The sequence below is a fragment of the Heterocephalus glaber genome, unplaced genomic scaffold, assembly GCF_053883595.1.
Source record: "Heterocephalus glaber isolate CG9 unplaced genomic scaffold, H.glaber_assembly_v1.0 deba00000818, whole genome shotgun sequence".
In the NCBI taxonomy this organism is placed as follows: Eukaryota; Metazoa; Chordata; class Mammalia; order Rodentia; family Bathyergidae; genus Heterocephalus; species Heterocephalus glaber.
Window position 1 is genome coordinate 14,307,782 of NW_028258164.1, and position 17,873 is coordinate 14,325,654.

A 17,873-nucleotide genomic window follows, 5' to 3' on the forward strand; every position below is an offset into this window, starting at 1 on the left:
CCGCCCCGCGGTGGCCTGGAGCCGGAGTCCCCCCTGCCGTCCCCCCATCTCTCCTTCCCTCGCACAAGCGCGACCGGCACCAAATGGCAAAGCGCCGCTCCCCGAGCAGGGAGAGATGCGCCCGGCCCGCGGGACTGCGCGGCTGCCTCGCCCCCCACGGCGCCCGGCCGGACGAAGCGAGGAGCGGGCTGCTACCCGGGCGCCAGCCCCCCACCCCACCCGCCGACCGTGCCGCCCTCCCTCCGCCCGCGCCGGTGCCCAGGCTGGGCATGCGCGTTCGGCCTCCCTCCCGGTGAAGGTCAGCCGGGGCCCAGCTGCAGGAGGAGGAGGAGCAGGATGGGGACTTTAACTCCTTCCCCGCGGGAAGATGGCTACCGAGGCCGCCCAATCCGGTCCCGCCCTCCACCTGCCTGGCGTGGAGGTCTCCTTGGGGGACGCAGCCTGGGGAGGGGGCACGGAGGAGGAGAAGACAGGGGGGGATGGAGGAAGGAAGGGTGGGGGAGGCTGGCAGGGGAGAGGGAGAGAGAGAGGGAGGAACAAAGGAAACCAGGATGGAGGGAGAAAGGACTGCTCGGCAGAGACCCCTTTCCCTGGACCCCCGGCAGTAAAGCTTTCCTTAGTGGAATGAAATGACCCTGACAGATTGGGGCCTGTGTGGAGGACTCAAGAGCCTGGGGTGAGGACCCCTGATTTCTGAGATCTGGCATATCCCTGAGCCCAGCCTCCCCTTCTCCTGTGGTCACGAACTCCCCCTCCCCCCAGGGCATGCCAGGGGACCCAGAGTCTGCTGTGACCCGCTAGGTGTTTGGCCTAAGCCCCAGGCCCCCAGGGAACTCTGGCCGGACCTCAGCCACCCAGTCCCAACCCCTAACCACAGACAGGAGTCTGGAGACTGAAGATCAGACGGGGGGTGCCCTCTTGACCCCCCCCCCACTCCCCTTCTCTCCCTGAGCACCTGTGTGCTTCCCTGCCTGGGACGGTGTTTCTGTACCCAGATACCCTCTGCCACGATAAAGGGGCTGTTCCGCTATGAGACTGCCATTCTTCCGTGTCAGTTTTGTATGCACACACGTGGACACACACGCACACATATGCACACACACCAGACAGGATAGAAAGAAGCAAGAACAACAGCAAATAAGACACCAAAATAGCTGTGTGACCTTGGGCAAGTCGCTGTTATCTCCCTGCCCCTAGCCTTGGTCACAGGATTCCTTGGGCCCTTCCTGCTCTGAAAGCCAAGGAATCCCTAAGACAGAGAGCCACCAAGGCAGAGGAGGAGGGATGGGCGGGAGCAGACAGATGGGTACCCACAGCAAGTGGGTGCTGCTCCCAAGTGCAGCCTGGGCTGGCCATCAGCCTCCTGTCTGTGAAGTCCTCCAAGACACCCCTTGCTCCGCCTCCCTTCAGAGCTACTCTCTGCTCCTCGCCCCACACCAGCGAGAGACCTTACCGTGGGGTCCCCGAAGTCCTGGGAGGTGGGCAGGCGCATGACACAGGTTGGCCGAGTGCACAGTCCTCCTCTCTCTCTGTGCCTGCGTGGGTTTGCTCGGTCTAATGGGATGCTCCCTGACACCCCTCCCAGCCCACACACACCGCACACACAATGAACTGCAAACATCGGGTAGCTGAGGCTGCTTGTGGCAGGAGGAGCGTGGAGCTGAGCCTCTGGGGCTTGGAGCAGCCCGCTGGCCCCGGAGGGAAGGCACATTTTGGATTCACTGCCAGCTTCCTTTCATTCACAGCCACCATTAATTAGGTGGTCTTCTTGCAGCAGGTCACGCCCAGCAGCTCAGGGCACTGTACAAAAGCCCAGCCACAGGGGCCTGGCCCCTGTTTCCATGAGGATGCGGGCAGTGTTTCTATAGGATCCTGAGGGGTGGTGTGACCCCCCCACCCAGAGCCCAGGGCTCTGCACGGTGGGTGGCAGGACCAGATCCAGGGACTGAGTCAGGCAGCACTCCTCCGTGCTGCTGGCCATGTAGGGAGGGATGGGTCATGCACGAGTCACCCTCACTTCCTGCCTGTTGCCCTCTGCATCAACCCTGGCAGGTTGGGCCAGAGTCAAAGGTTTAGAGGTGCCTGAAACCCTGGGCCAAAGGATGCCGCACGGAAGCATTGCCCTGCTCCTCCTCCCCGGAGTTCTGGAGCCGACTCAGGCTCCCGGGTGAGGGGCAGCCAGGGCTTCAGAAGCCCACTGGTCCCTACAATGTCCCCTTTCACTTGCAGAAGTCCTCATTCTCACCACCTCCTGCCATACCCCAAATGCCTAGGGCTCCGGGGGAGTCCCCAGAACATGGCCCAGGCCTGCCCTCCTGCCTATAGATGCTGGCTGAGTTCTCACTGTGTTGGTTGCAGGGAACCATCCGACCCAGACTTGAGAGCCAGGCTGTGGCTTCTTGTGGCTGGGGGTCTGCCATGCTATCCAGCTCTGTGGCCTGGAATGCCACTTCCTTCCTGGGAGCAATGCCTGCCCTGCCTGTGAACTGAGGGAAGGAGCAGAGAGCAGACCCTATCATCAGGCCCTGGATCTTTCTCCCCCTAGCTTGGGGCAGGCTCCACCTTGAGGGTACCAGCCCCTGACATGGGCTATTCCCTCCTGGGCTCTCAGAAGCTAAATGTCCACACAGCTGCTTTTATTTTTTGTACTGGGGATCAAACTCAGGACCTAGTGCTTTGGAGGCAGGCAGGCGTGGCATCAGCACCACTGAGCTAAATCCCTGGCCCTCCACTGTTGCTTTGAGCCCAGCCTTGCCTTCTTGAAGCAGAATCGCATCCCCAATTCTCCTTTCCAAGATGTTTCTTTCAGAGCCCTCCACTGCCACTGACCTCAGGGTTTGGAGGCACCCTCCTTGCCTTGCCTGTAGTTTTTCATGTCACCCTAGCTTTTCATGTCTACTGCCAGCTCATGCCACACTCCTGAGCACAAGCCACCTTATTTCTCGCCGGTCGCAGAGCCCGCATGCATGGTCCTCCTGGTTCCTCAGCCATGGACCTCCTGTGATCCTCCACTCTGCCTTGGCCAAGTGCCCAGGGTCACCTCAGATGACCATAGCAACTGCAGCCCCCTGTTTCTGTCCCATGTGCCTCAGTGTCTGACCACCTCCTCCATTTGTTCCCATGTCCTCATCCAGCTCTCTGACCTCCAAATTCTGTGGATACTCTGGCCCGTCAACTGATGTGCACCCTCAGTACAATCACTCTCTGTTCTCCCCTCTCTCACACTTTTTTTTGGGGGGTGCTATGGATTGAACCCAGGGCTTTTGCTCTGAGGTACATCCCTCAGCCCTTTTTAAATTTTGAGACAGCCCTTGCTAAGTTGCCACATTGCCCAGGCTGGGCTTGAACCTGGCATCCTCCTGCTTCAGCCTCCAAGAAAGCTAGGGCTACAGGCATGTGCCATCATGCCTGGCTACGTTTTTTTGTTGTTGTTTTTGGGGTTTTTTGGTACTGGGGATCGAACTCGGGACCTTGTGCTTGCAAAGCAGGCGGTGAAACCTGAAACCACTGAGGTAAATCCCTGGCCAGAGGTAAATTCAGGTTAATACTGATTTTTTTGTGTGTGTGTACCAGGGATCAAACTCCGGACCTTGTGCTTTTGAGGCAGGCGGCGGAACAACTGAGCTAAATCCCTGGGCCCTGGCTACATCTTTGTGTGTGTGTGTGTGGTGCTGAGGATGGAACCCAGGGTCTCCCACCTGCTAGGCAAGTGCTCTACTGTCCAGCTGTTCAGGCCCCGAGCCTGGGAATTGTCTGGAATCCTGTTTTTCTCTCACACCCACAGTCCATCAGAAGGCGATTCCCACTGATTGGCTCTGGATCCTAACTCTGACCACTTCCCTCCACTACTTCTGTGATCCAAACCACAGGTGCCAAGTGGCCTGCTTCCTACCTTGCACCCCCAAACCTCTTCTCCACACAATGACCTCCAAACAGAGACTCAAGATCCCCAGTCGCAAGCACAGTCTGTGAACACAGGAAAAAAATGGGCAAAATAATGAAGATCGAGGGTTCCCTGAGTCTGCTCTGTTTAACTCTGCCATGTGCTCTTCTGGCTCTAGTTACTCACAGCTTCCTGATATCCAGGAGCAAAAAGTTGCTGCTCATCAGTAAAAATCACAAAGCTTAGCCAGGCAAGGTGGCACATGCCTGGAATTCCAGCATTCAAGGGGCTGAGGCAGGAGGATCTCTGATACACAGTGAGTTCAAGACCAGCCTGCACTATAAAGTGATATGCTATCTAAAAACAACTAATAAAAATAAATAAATAAATAAACCCCTTCCAAAAACAAACAAACAAACAAACAAGGTCTGATCTGTCCCCTGCTATTAAACACTACAGCCTCCCCCTCGCCTCCACACTCCATATCTCTACCTATTTATCATTTTAATGTTTACCTTCTCTTCTTCCCCATTAGCATGCAAAAGGGCAGCGATTTTTAATCTGTCTTGTTCACTGATAACTCCTAAGGATCTGCCACCTGCTAGAGACTCCAATAAATCCAAGGCAGAGATGTAGGAGAAGGAGTCCATCAAGGATTTCATAGAAGCCATCACATCATTTTCAGTTTGCATAAGCCTTTGCTGTTGACCAACCACTATCACACACAGGAGCCTGTTGTTTTGTTTTGTTTTGGTACCAGGGATCGAACTCAGGACCTTGCACTTGGGAGGCAGGCACATTGCCACTGAGCTAAATCTCTGGCCCCACAGGACCCTGTTTAATGTCGATAGATACTCAGGGGCACAGGTAGGATCCCCATGCTAAAGATAAGAAAAATGAGGCCCTAAGAAGCTGCACTGCTTGCCCAAGTCACTGTGTGATTACAGGGTGAGGCTGAGCCTACAAGTCAGGTCTCTCTCTCTCTCTCTCTCTTTTTTGGGGGGGACTAGGAATCGAACTTGGGACCTTGCGCTTTCGAGGCCAGCGCTGGAACCACTGAGGTAAATCCCCGGCTCCAGATCAGGTCTCTTGACCTCAAAGTCCCTAGGTTTTCTCCTTGCCCCCAAACTGCCTCTTTGGGATCCCCTCGAGGAAGTTGAGCCTGCTGGGATGAGTGACAGAAGCACACTCATGGGTCACCATGGCAACATGCCTCTCTCCCTCCCCTACCCAGCCACTTCAGGCTGCTGTCTGTCAGGAGCATGTAGTCCCCAGGACACTCACGTCACCCTGCCTTCTGGTGCCAATTCTCCCCCCCGCACCCCGCCGTGGAACCAGAGATTAAACTCAGGACCTTGTGCTTGCCAGGCAGGCACAGCGCCACTGAGCTACATCCCTGGCCCCTCCGGTGCCAATTCTTAGCCATGGGTTTGGCGACCCCAGAGGGCCCACAGTGGCCCCCAAGGAGGGCAGGATGGATGACGTGATGGCAATGAGCTTTGTTTGTATGGAACAGAATGCAGATTTCTTGGCAAATCTGGAAAAAGCATGCGGGGTTGCAAAGGTGTGATGATTTAGCTCTAAAACAGTCCCCAAGGCCTCATGCACTCATAGCCCAGGCCTTTGGAAGGTGACTGGATGATCCGGGCTTAGGGACTTGCTGTCAAGAGGCGGTGTCTGGTTGGAAGAGGCAGAGCACCAGGGATGTGGCCTGGCGGGGTTCATCCCCTTCCTTGGCTCCTCCCACCTCTTGCTCCACTTCCTGTCTGCCATGAGGTGAGCAGCCTTCCTTTGCCATGCCCTGGTGCCATCTAAGGACTGACAATCCAGGGACTGAAATTACTGAAATGTGAATCCAAATAAACCTCTCCTTTTTTAAGCTTCGCGTGTCAGGCACTTTGTTGTCTCAGCAACAAGAAAAGTGACTGAGAACGAAGGGATGGGACCAGAAGACTTGCCCGTGACCAAGGACTTCACAGTCAAAGCTGGGTTCCACATCTCCCCGTGTGCCCTCGCTGCCCTGGGTAGGGTCTCTGCAGGCTGCACGGTGTGGTGGCTTTGAGCCTGGGCATGAGAACAAGATTTCTCAGCGCTGGCCCTGCTGACATTGGGGTGGGGTGCGAAGCATGTGTTCTGCCACTGAGCCCAGCCTAGCCCAGAGTGATTCTGTATGGCAGGGCTATCTGATCCATTATATGAAGGTAGGAGCATAGCTGGCCCTGTGGCCAGGGTGACCAACAGCACACTTCACATGCTGAACCAGTCTGCTGCCCCAGGGCTGAGAAGCTGGGTCTGGAGTCAGCCAGCCTTGGGTTCAAACCCAGCTCAGCACCACAGAGCACAATCTTGGTGGGGGGCTTGTCACCCCCACCAAGCCACTGTGGCAGCAGATCTCCCGGACTTAACCTCGCCTGCAAGGCCATGTGTTGGGCTGATAACAGCTGCAGTCTGGGGGCTGTGGAGCGGGGCATCCAGGGGAAGGCCAGCTGGCTGGGCACCAGCACGGATGTCCCTCTTTTCCTCCCCGCACACTCAGTGGCCACACACTCTGCCTGCCGGGGGAAGTGTGGCTGCTCACATGAGAGGCCCCTCCTCTGCCCACCCTTGGGACCCAGTAATTGTGGCAAAGACAAGACGGACAGAAGGCTTTGTACTGGGGTGACTGTAGGGTGACTCGGAGGATGGGCAGGGCACAGAAGGTCACTTGTTGTGCACCACATCATGAGCTCGAGCCCTTAACATGTGGCTAAGCTCACCCCTCCCCATAAGTGCGATTGTTAACCCATTTACAGGTGGGGGAACTGAGGCCCAGAGCGGTGACATGCCCTGGCCAAGCCTGCACAGCGAGTAGCGGAAAGTGCTGTCTCCTGTCTATTCCAGCTGTGGGCTGTAGCTGACCTGGTGGGAGAAAGCGAGAATGTACCACATACTCCTGCTAGATCAATTTTTTTAATTAAAAAAATAAACAAACCAAGGTGGGTACTGAGGTTTCAAATCCAGGATGAGACTGTAACTACATCTTCAAACCCAGATGCAGCAGAAGTGAGGGGAATGAGAGAGGCAGGGTGTCCCTGTGTCCCTGCAGGCCCTACCTCTGCCTCCAATGGCCCCCATCAGGCTCCCAGACAAGATACACCCATCCCTGAAGCCCTGAGTGGCTCCCCAGGTTCAGTCACTGTCACCGTGGTCTATGAGCCCCCAGGTCCCTCAGCTCAATGAGCCATGGGCAAGGTTCGCCAATTCTACCTCTAAATGTTCTCAAGCCTTTCTGAGTCTCTGCCTCTCCCCCTGCCACCATCCTAGGGCACCACCTGTCTCCTGGACTCCCTTCTTCACCTTGTCACTTGCCACCTTGTTCTCCCTACCAGGGTCAGAGTGATCTTTACAGAAATGTCACTAGGACCGAAACATAGCCTTGCTTAAGACTGACAATGGTTTCCATTGACTGCACCAGGAGAATCCAGATTCCTCCTCAGGAATCCTACAGATGGCTTCAGCCCCACCGGTTCCTCTCGGGTCCTCAAACTCCTTGGGTCCCTGCCACCCTGATCCTTTGCACATGTTCCCTCCATCTGGCATGAGGAGCTCTTTGGGGGTGGAGGTCAGATTCCTGAGGACAGGACTTGGTGCCTCAATCTAGAGGAGCTGATGTCAGCTCCTGCCTTGGGAGGTGCCCCAGGATGGCAGTGGCTTTGGCACAAGGCAGGGAAGAGCAGCACACCCCAGAGCCCGTGGAGAGCCTGGGGTGGCTAATGGTGAAGAGCTCTCATGATGAAGCTTCTGGCTAGCCTGGAGCCTGGGTTAGGAACGGTGGGGGTTCCTGGGGTGCAGAGAGGTAATCATCCCCCAAGTGGGCCTTAGGGGGCCTTCTCTTCCCTCTGAAGAGTGATAGGCATGAAGGGTGGCATCCATGGAGCTCTGGGGCACTGTATTCATACCCCTGGGGGTGGGAGTGTGGGTGCCAGGGCAGGGTAGCAGCAGTTATACTGGGGTAGGGGCTCAGTCCATCCCACCCACATTTGCATCCCAGACCCTCCCATATCTCCAAAGACACACAACCATCTGGACCAAGCTTAGGCTGTAAGATAGCCCGGTTCTGCAGAACTGAATGTGGTTCTCCTAGAACCCAGGAAGTGAAAGGCATGAATATTACTATATCCATTTTTTTTGGTACCAGGGATCGAACTCAGGTCCTTGGGCTTGTGCAGCAGGCGGCGAAACCACTGAGCTAAATCCCCAGTCTATATCCATTTTAAAGCTAGAAACACAAGGTTCACAGAGTTCTCTAAGTATTGACCTAGAGCCAAACAGCAAATTACTATCAATGGTGGGGTTCACCCACCGCCCCCTGTTTTCTGATGATCTTTTCAGGTCCCTGTCTGACTGCTTGCCCAGAGCTGTCCAAGAAAGCTTGAATCCTTCACATCCCTGCTTAGATTTAAAACACAGACAAGCTGAGAGGGGGGATTTGACACCAGCTCCAGGCCCTTTCAGTTCGCACTACATCGCCACGCTTCTCGGGAGGGGACCCCTGATCTCCTCTTTGGGGAGGGGCCTCCAGTTTTGTTTTTCGGTTTTTGTTTTTTTCGGTACCGGGGATCAAACTCGGGACCTTGTGCTTGCGAGGCAGGCGGTGGAACCACTGAGCTACATCCCTGGCCCTAGTTTTTGATCACATTCTGCATGTAGTTTATATTTTTGTCGTTGACAAGAAACCACATAAAGTAGTAGCAGCAACTGCTCAGGTACAGTTTCTGGAGCTGGGACCACTGACGTCCGGGGTCCTTGAGGTCTCAGTGAGGAATGCTGGTTTGGGTTCTGGGCCAAGGGATGAAGAGATGACAGGTGACAGATGACAGGTGACAGGTGACAGGTGAGGAGGATGGAGGGGGGAATACAAACTGGGTAGGGCAGAGTGGTTTTGTCTTGCCCACCCTGTGTCTTTTTTTTTTTTTCTTTTGAAACAAGGTCTCACTATGTAATTCAGCCTGGCCTTGAACTCACTATGTAACCCACGCTGGCCTCAAACTCCCAAGGATCCTTCTGCGTCAGCCTCCTGAGTGCTAGAATTACAGGCATGCACCACCACGCCCAACGTACCATGTTTTATTTTTATTTTTAATTTTTTGGTACCAGGGATCGAACTTGGGTCCTTGGGCTTGCGCAGCAGGTGGCGAAACCACTGAGCTAAATCCCCAGCATACCCTGTGTCTTAATCACTTTAATTAGGTACCAACCTTAAAATTTGGGAGATTCCATGTAAAAAGCCAGATTTGTAGATTTCTCCTCTCTTTTTTTGGTATTGGGGATTGAATCCAAGTCCTCTGTGCTGGGCTACATCTCCAGCTCCCCTTCTTTAAATTTTTAATTTTGAGTCAGGATCTCAATAAGTCACTAAGTTGCCTAGGCTGGGCTTGAACTTGTGATCCTCCAGACTCAGCCTCCCAGCTTTCCAGATTCGCTTTAAAAATTAGAAATCTGGCCATGGACGCATACCAGTACATTTGGAAACAGCCGGATGGGGCTGAGGAAGGACTACTCTCTTTTGGAGGAATGCCCCTTCTTGGTTTTGGAGTGTTTTTGTACAGAGATTAAACTCAGGACCTTGCACTTGCGAGGCAGGTGCAGTGCCACTGAGCTAAATCCTGGCCCAGGAGCTGTCCCTTTTCATGGGACAGGTTCCCCATTCACTACATTCCCTCCCTGTTCCCAGTTTTAGGGGTGGGAAATCCAAATGCACCCAGGGGCCCAGAAAAGAGAGGCATGGGCTTTGTGTAAGATGAATAGCCCTGACCATAAGCCCCAGCACTGAGGGTAAAAGAAGGAGGGCCGGGCTGGGCCCTGTACAAAGGGCAACTGTCTTGTCCTCAGGAGGGTGGCGGGGCTTGGGCTCAGCAGCCTCTGAGGGCTGGATGTGGTAGGCACACCCCCACTGGGACTATTCTCCTACTGCTGGGGAAGTCACTGAACCTCGCTGTGCCTCAGTTTCCTGACGGTGATTACAAGTGCATTTCCTTCGGAGTGTTGTAGGGATAAACTAAACCATGAACAATTCTTAAAACATCTTGGTGCCGGGCGTGGTGGAGCATGCCTGTGATCCCAGCCCTCAGGCGGAGGATCGCTGTGAGTTCAAGGCCAGCCTGAACTGCATAGTGAGACCCTGTCTCAAAAAACAAACAAACAAGGCAGGGGATTTAGCTCAGTGGTTTCACCGCCTGCCTCGAAAGCAGAAGGTCCCGAGTTTGATCCCCAGTACCAAACAAACAAACAAACAAACAAAAACAAAAAGCCATCTTGGAAAGTGTCAGTGAGCCTCAGTTGACATCAGCTGCTACTGTTACTCCTCCCAGCTCTACTGGCCCTTGTACTCCTGCAGGGGCTGACTCTGTGCTGCTGTCTACAGGTCAAGGTGCTTCCGATCAGAAGGAGCTGGGGGGATCTCACTGGGGGGGTTGGGCACATTTCAAATGTCTCAGATAGCTGGGCATGGTGATGCACACCTATAATCGCAGCACTCTGTCAGGCTAAGGGAGGAAGATCACAAGTTTTATTTTTGGTAATGAGGATTGAACTCAGGACCTTGCACTTGCGAGGCAGGTGGCAGCACCACTGAGCTAAATCCCCATCAGGAAGATCACAAGTTTGAGCCCAGCCTTGGCAACTTAGAGACTCAGCGGGACCCTGTCTCAAAAGTGGGGTGAGTGGGAGCCTGCAGACCTAATGCTAGAGCTCAGCTTCTCCTCTACTTGTAACCTGCCACCCCTGCCTGTGGTCCTCTCCTCCAAGCCCTCTGCTGGGGCACCAGCTGTTGAGGCAGCTGCTGAAACCGATCAATTAGCTTCAGAGTCCACCCAGAGCCCTCCTCGAGGGGAGGCTACAGGGCTCTCTCCTGGCTCATCTTTGTTATTGTTGTTGTTTTCTTTCCAATTAAAAACTTTACTCGGAGGGCCAGGGATATAGCTCAGTGGCACAGCACCTGCCTGGCAATTGTAAGGTCTTGAGTTCTATCCCCAGTACCAAAACAAAACAAAACAACCCCCTAAAACCAGAGACCTTTATCTGGAGGCTGAGGGCGTAGCTCAGTGTTAAAACACTTGCCTAGCATGCAAGAGGTCCCAGGTTCAATCCCCAGTGACACCAAAAACCTCCACTTTATCAAGGGTGGGCCTCTCCAGGAGGGGCTGGATGGCAGCTGCTGGCTGAGCAGGTGGGCCACATCTCTCACTGAGGTAATGCCACATCAGCACAGGGCAGGCAGCTTGGTGGAAGAAAGGGTCTAATCTGAGACTCCAATGGCCCAGGCCAAGGTCAGACGAGGAAGACACTGTTGCCATAGCAACACCTGAAGATGGTGTGAGCCCAGCTGGAAGACCCCAGGGCTTGGGCCAGGAGGGCTTTGAGCCCCTCAGGGGTGAGCATGCAAGGGAGGCCACTGCAGCTCTCTGTGTAGAGAGTCAAGCCCCATAGCCCCCACATCAATCCCAGGCTCATCTTGATGGAAAAGTAGGGGTTCAAGGGGGAACAGAGGCCAAAAAGGCAAAAGTATAGCACATTTCCTTTGCCTTTAAGAATGCTACCAAGAGGCCTGGGGATGTAGCTCAGCAGTGCCATGCCTGCCTGGCAAGCACAAGGTCCTGAGTTCAATTCCTGGTACCAAAAAAAATTAGAAAAAATAAATAATGCTACCAATAAATACTTCAATTATTGGTATCCTCCCCAAGACACAAGAAAGTAAACATTCCTAATGAAGAAAGTGGTGCAAGAAAGTGTCCCCAAGGAAGTGACACTTCAATTGAATGTAGTTAGCCAGGGGAGGGAGCAAGGAAGGGTGTCAGAGGCAGAAGGAACAGCAGGGTGAAGGCCCTGACCAACACCAGTAGTTGAAACTCACAAAGAAAGGGAGGCCTGATAGTACAGGCTTTCTTGTAGGAAGCCCATTCTGTCCACCCTTGTGGGTTGGGTCGGGTGGAAGGGCACCTACTCAGGAGGCTTTCCCAGTGGTCTGGGCAGAAGACAACAGTGGTGTGGGCTAGGGGCTGACATGGGAAGGAAGAAGGGAATGAAATGGTGGTGTTCCTAGGAAATAAATCGATAAAAGCACATGGATGAGGCAGGAGGATTGTTGAGAGTTTAAGGCCAGCCTTGGCTACATGGTGAGACAGCATCTCAAGTGAGTGCTGGGATTACAGGTGTGCACCACCATGCCTGGAAAGATGCATATTTAACACAGAGAGTATTTCCTGAAGGTAGTGACCCTCCTCCAGTGACTCTAAAGTTTTTCTTTGGATTAAGCCAGGCTCATCCTACTTCTGTGGTTGAACAGCAATGTGCCGGTCTTTGCCTGAGCCCCAGGAAACTTTGGGACTTTGTTGAGGACACTGCTTAACTCTGTCACACTGTATCCCCTTGATGTCATCTGACAGGAATCGGGGCCACAAAATCAGCGATTGAGCAAATGATTTGGTTTTTATCTTAAGGAAGGGCTGAACCATGGTGCAGGGATTTCAGGATGGCAGGGATTGCATTTCAGGCACAAGCCTTACCTGTGGCCACTGCCCATGTCCCTGCCCTGATTTCCTCTCTCTCTGTGTCCTCCCAACTGTCAGGACTGAGGTGGAGACATTGCTATCTTCCGGTCTCGTCTTCCCCCGCTTCTTTCCTCTCCCCACCCTGCACACTCCCTCCCTCATTCATCTGGAAAAATAGTTCCCGTGGGAAGCAATCCAAGTTTGTAAATTCCAGTAAAGGCATGTTTGGGGAACCCACTCATGAAGTACATTCTCAAATTCTCCAGAAGTATGATTAAGTCACAAAGAAACTGATTCCCAGCTCCAGGAGCAAATAGAACACGTGATCCCAAACAGTGGCCTGGTGCATGTGAACAGCTTCTCATAGGGTCTCTCAGGAGTAACCGAGGGTTCCCCCATGTCTCACCATGAAGAGAGACTGGGGGACAACAGCCATGGTCCCCACAAGACATTCCTTAGTCAAATGCCCACCAGGGGCAGGCAGTGTGCTCAGAGGGCTCCGATTCCAGCCAAGGGCCCCTCTCGGTGACACCTCCGCTCATTACGCCTGCCACTCAGCTCTCAGTGACAATGAATACACACTTGTAATCACACCAGAGGTCTCCAGCTGCTGCAGGCTACCATCTAGATGCTGGGACAGGCTGGAAGCATCCAAATAGCTGGGCATGTGCCTGGCCGACTGCAGCCTGCAACTAGTGAAGGCTGACTTCAGGTTACTGCAACTCCAATATCAGATGCTACACTTCCCCCAGGCCCTAGCCCCTCACCACCTCAGCACTCAGGGGCCTCCCCAAGAATCACCACAAGACCCGGGGCCACTCTGGGACCAGCTGTCACAGGACACACCCACTACACCCTAGAATCTTCTCAGCCCCTTCCCTGCTTCTTGACATCACTTCCTTTACGGAAGGGTCCACCTGCTGTGCTGGGGGGGTTCCCGCAGGCCTAGCTCAGTGCACCTCCAAAAGGCGGCCCCTTGTCTGGACTCACCACCCCAGAGTCTCAGCAGCCTCCACCCCCAGATACCCCAAAAATTTCAGTGCTGAGTCTGCACCCTCCAGTCCAGGAAGAATGTGCTGAAGGCAATTGCCACTCCTTTTCTTTAGGAATCTAAGTTTAAAAACCAGGCACCGTACACTGAGAAATAGTCCACACTTCCTCTAAGGTGCTGGTAAGGTTGTGGGGAAGGGGTAGGACCTTAGTTTGGGGCACTGGCTTTTCTGTGGGCAGCAGCCTGGGGCTTCCAGTGTGGAGTCGGACCTGCCCAAATTGTGCTTGTTTCCCTGCCACCCTGTGTGGCTCAAGTCCTTCGGGCCAGGCTGGACTTCCCCACAGTCAGAGCCCTGCAATCATTTTGCCCTGGGACTCCAATGCCCCCTCCTTGGAGCTGGAGGTGTCTGGCACTTCCTGCCAGGTTGCCTGAGTCTGCTTTTTCCACTTTCACCAGGGCAAGGGCTGGTTCCCCAGCCCTTGAGGGTCACAGCACCCACCCCATTGGCAGGTGAGAACTTTTGGCTCTTTCATCTCAAGCCCCAGTGGGTTCTTCTGAACCAGAGGGACTGACATGGCACCTGCCTCTCACTGTTTGGGGAGGAGGAGGCTCAGAAGGGTCCAACTTTCGGGAAATGGCCCAAGGGAGTGCATCTGAGCTCCAGGCTGCCTGGTGGCCAGGCAGAGCCACCAGCCCTCCCATCACAAGTGTGCCCTGCGGGGGCCCTGCTGGCTTTAGAGGACCACACAGTGCATCACGCAGCGTCTCTAGGACTGGGTTCCCAAGCTGTGCCAGGGGACCTGTAGATTCCTTCCAGCTAGCAGAGAGCTTGTGCAGGGTGTGTGTACACACACGTGTGCAGGTGGGTGGGTATGCACGAGTATGCCTGTGGCAGTGGGAGGGGAGAGATGTGGCATCTGGGTCCCAGGCCATTTTCACACGAGCCACATGCTTGGCTTCAGATTAGCTGGTTGCTGGCCTCTAGAAGCAGGACATAGGCCTGTCAGGAGGTGGGGACACTTGTCAGAGAGCTCAGCTTGGAGGAAGGAGCATAGGCAGATGTCAGAGGGGTTGGGGAGAGGCACCCAATGGTGGGAGGGGTGAAAGGCACCACATTGGCATCAGGGCCCCAGTGAGGAGCAGATGTGCAGAGCAGCCGCATGGTTGTGCAGGGGCTGCTCCTGGGCCGGTGGGGGAAGAAGCGCCTACCTGTACCACGGTGGGTGGGTGCTGAAGGCCTGGAGTCATAGATGGCAGGATTCTGCAACTGGGGAGTCATCCAGTGCCCCCTCGGTGCCCGGGCCCAGCGCCCGCCACACCTGCAGCACCAAGGGCCATGCTGAGGAGAATCTGAAAGGAGAGGGCAGTGGGAGGGGCGGGCTGGGCCCTGAGCCCCCGGGAGGCTGGCAAGGAGGATGGGGGTAGAGGACAGGGCTAGCCTGAGGCTGAGGTGGCTGAGGAAGGGCATAGATTGGACACAGTGTGTGCCAGATGCAGGTGGTGACTGGCCCAATAGGACAGAGAACTGGCAAGACAGGAGCTGAGACTCGGGCAGAGCCCAGGCTCTGATGGGAAGGCAGGTTGGGGGCGGGTGGAACAGGTGGAGGGACAGAGCTGCGCTTCGGCGGGAGGGAGGCCTTCTGGCCAGACAGCAGCAGGCAGCAGAAGGGTCCAGGCCCGCCACGTTCACAGCCTCCTGGTTTGCCCAGACCCTGGCCCCACCAACCTGCTTCCCTGCCTGGAAGAGCAGAACTGCTTCATCTGGGGTCAGACTCAACTTCAGGACTCGACTCCAGGGCCAAGGAAGTGGGACTAGGGTGAGGGATGGGTGGGCTGCAGAGTGGCTCATGGCCACAGGTGGCAGCCTGGCAGAGATGGCAGGGCTCCACACTGAGAAGGGGCTGTGCTGGGGTGCGAGGGGCAGGGAAGCCATGAGAAGAGGGAAGTGCAGATGGCCATGGATGGGGAAGCTGCCCTTCGGGCAGGTGGGGGGCAACATGAATGGGAGGAGGTGCCAGGGAGAAGCATGCCAAGGGCAACCCAGGAAGGTGCCAGGCAGGGGGAGGAGGGGAAGGTGCAAGGTATGGAGGACGGAGGGGATGCCAGATGGGGGCTGGGAGAGAAAGGATGCCAGGAGGAGCAGGTTGGGGAAGTGCTCAGCATGAGGGTGGTGCCAGACAGAGGGGCCAAGGAAAGGTGCCAGACAAGGGGAAGGAGGGAAGCACAGGTGGAGGGAGGGTGGGAGGCAGCAGGTAGGGGAAAGAGGGGAGGTGCCAGGCCGGGAGGAGGTGTCAGAGAAGGGCCTGCCTGGAGTTTGGCTGTCAGGGAAGAGGTGCAAGAAGGGGGTAGGAAGGAGAGGTACCAGGATGGGGGGGTGCCAGGCAGGGGAGGAGGGGGGGTGCCAGGCAGGGGAGGAGGGGGGATGCCAGGCAAGGGAGGAGGAAGAGGGATGCCAGGCAGGAGGAGGAGCAGATATGTCAGGCAGGAGGAGCAGGGATGCCAGGCAAGGGAGGAGGGATGCCAGGCAGGAGAGGACGGATGCCAGGCAAGGGAGGAGGGATGCCAGGCAGGGGAGGAGGAAGAGGGATGCCAGGCAGGGGAGGACGGATGCCAGACAGAGAGGAGGAGGGATGCCAGGCAGGAGGAGGAGGACGGATGCCAGGCAGGGCAGGAGCAGAGGATGCCCACAGAGGCGCGGGCGGGTCGCTCACCTGCTCCCCCGGGACCCAGGCCGAGAGCGCGGCCGCCGCTCTGCTCTGCTCCACTGCCTGGCGCCTGCGCGTGGAGCCTGAGTGGGGGAGGCGCAGGGAGCGTCTGCAAAGAGCGAGGCGCTTAATAACGAGTTAGGGATCAGAGCAAGAAGTGTCGCCCCATCTGGGCGTCTGTGCAATCGCCGGCTTCGAGCCCCCGGGTGCCAGACCCAGCAGCTTGGCTGTCTCCCGTCCATGCACAGATATGAACAGGTCTGTGCGTACACCTGCAGGCCCGCAGCTCAGAAAGCAGCCTGAGCCTCCATCCATGTGGCCCACGCGTCACCTACACGAGGACCCCTCGCGCACACAAGCGTGTGGACACAGATTCACAGAGCACCCCTGTGCAGCAGACATGACCTGCATTAGGACCTCGCCGAGCACGTGTGCACATATGGACACACACGCCATGTAATCGTGGTCTCCAGCCCAGCTTTCCTCCTGCCTCTGAGAGGACTTCCCAGACCCAGAAAAGCCCTTTCCCAGGGTCCAGCCCTGTCACTCTGCCTGGAGCTGTCGGACCCCAGGGACCCACTGCCTGGCACACGCTGGGCCTTGGCTCCTATCTGCCAGACACATGAGCCCAGAGAGCTGGGAAGGCAGGTGAGGGCACCTAAGCCTGCCAGGTGTTCCGGCTGGCGGCAGGAGCAGAGCCGATGACAGAGAGCTGTGACAGAAGAGGTCAAGGACCTGTCCTGCCCTCAGGTTGACCTCTAGGCCGGGGACCAGGCCGTTCCCTCACCCAGTGAGCACTGAGGCTCCAGGCTCCACTGTCCCTGTGCGGTGGACCTCCCAGGCACCATGGGATTTTGCCACCTCTTTTTTTTCCCCTTCCCTTTCCTTTCCTTTCCTTTCCTTTCCTTTCCTTTCCTTTCCTTTCCTTCCCTTCCCTTCCCTTCCCTTTCCTTCCCTTCCCTCCTCCCCTCCCCTCTCTTCCCCTCTCTCTCTCCTCTTGTTCTTTTCCTTTCTGTCTATGGCATTGGGGATGGTATCCAGGAGTATTCTACCACTGAGCTACATCCCCAGCCCATTTAGTTAGTTAGTTAGTTAGCTAGCTATTGTTCATTTATTTATTTATTTATTTTTCATTATGTTGTTCATTTATTTAGGGACAGGGTCTTGCTAAATTGCCCAGGTAGAACCAGAAGTTGCAATCCTCCTGCTTCAGCCTCCCCCAGTGCTGGGATTACAGGCCGTGAGGCACAGTGCCTGACTGCTGCTGCCTTTTCTCCTCCTCTTCTTTCTCTTCCTCCTCCTTTTTCTTCAATAGTTATATTTTATTGTTTTAATTTTTAATCATGATAAAGTACATGTGGTATAGACTTTGTCACCCTAACCATTTTCAGGGCACCGCTCAATGTTGTCAAGTACATTCACTTTGTCGTGTGACCAATCTCCACTCTCTTCCATTGCCCCAAAACGCACCCGTGACCGCTGCTCCCAGCCCCTGGCAACACTATTCTGTTCTCTATGAATCTGACTGCAACACCCCCTGCCCCCATTTCTTCCCTTCCACAAGCAGCTGCACAGAGCCCTCCAGGGGGCCAGGTCGCTAGCTCTGAAAGGGAGGAGGTGGTGAGGGAGCCCCTGTCTTGAGATGGGGCTTGGCAGAGGAGCCCCCAGGGACAGCAGGCAGCCAGGACACAATGGGGGCAGATGGGTGTCCACCCCCACTAGCCCTGTGGCCTCCCTTTTCCCCTTCCCATAGCTGCTGCTGGGGA

General features: G+C 55.5%; 1 protein-coding gene across 2 annotated transcripts in view; it reads right to left on the reverse strand.

The window, feature by feature from the left end:
• Smarcd3 (SWI/SNF related BAF chromatin remodeling complex subunit D3) overlaps positions 1-16,193 on the reverse strand; it is a 28,056-nt gene extending 11,863 nt beyond the window's left edge. Inside the window, exons 1-2 of one of the 2 annotated variants that reach the window (XM_013078033.3) lie at positions 16,114-16,193; positions 14,612-14,752 (exon numbers count right to left, since the gene is read on the reverse strand). In XM_013078033.3, the coding sequence (XP_012933487.1) occupies positions 14,612-14,650 (39 nt within the window). In that variant the 5' untranslated portion in view covers positions 14,651-14,752; positions 16,114-16,193. Of the gene's footprint in view, positions 1-1,453; positions 1,536-14,611; positions 14,753-16,113 lie in introns of those variants that run through there. The other variant, XM_004860372.4, reaches the window with a different exon arrangement.
• Between the last annotated feature and the right edge of the window lie 1,680 nt (positions 16,194-17,873).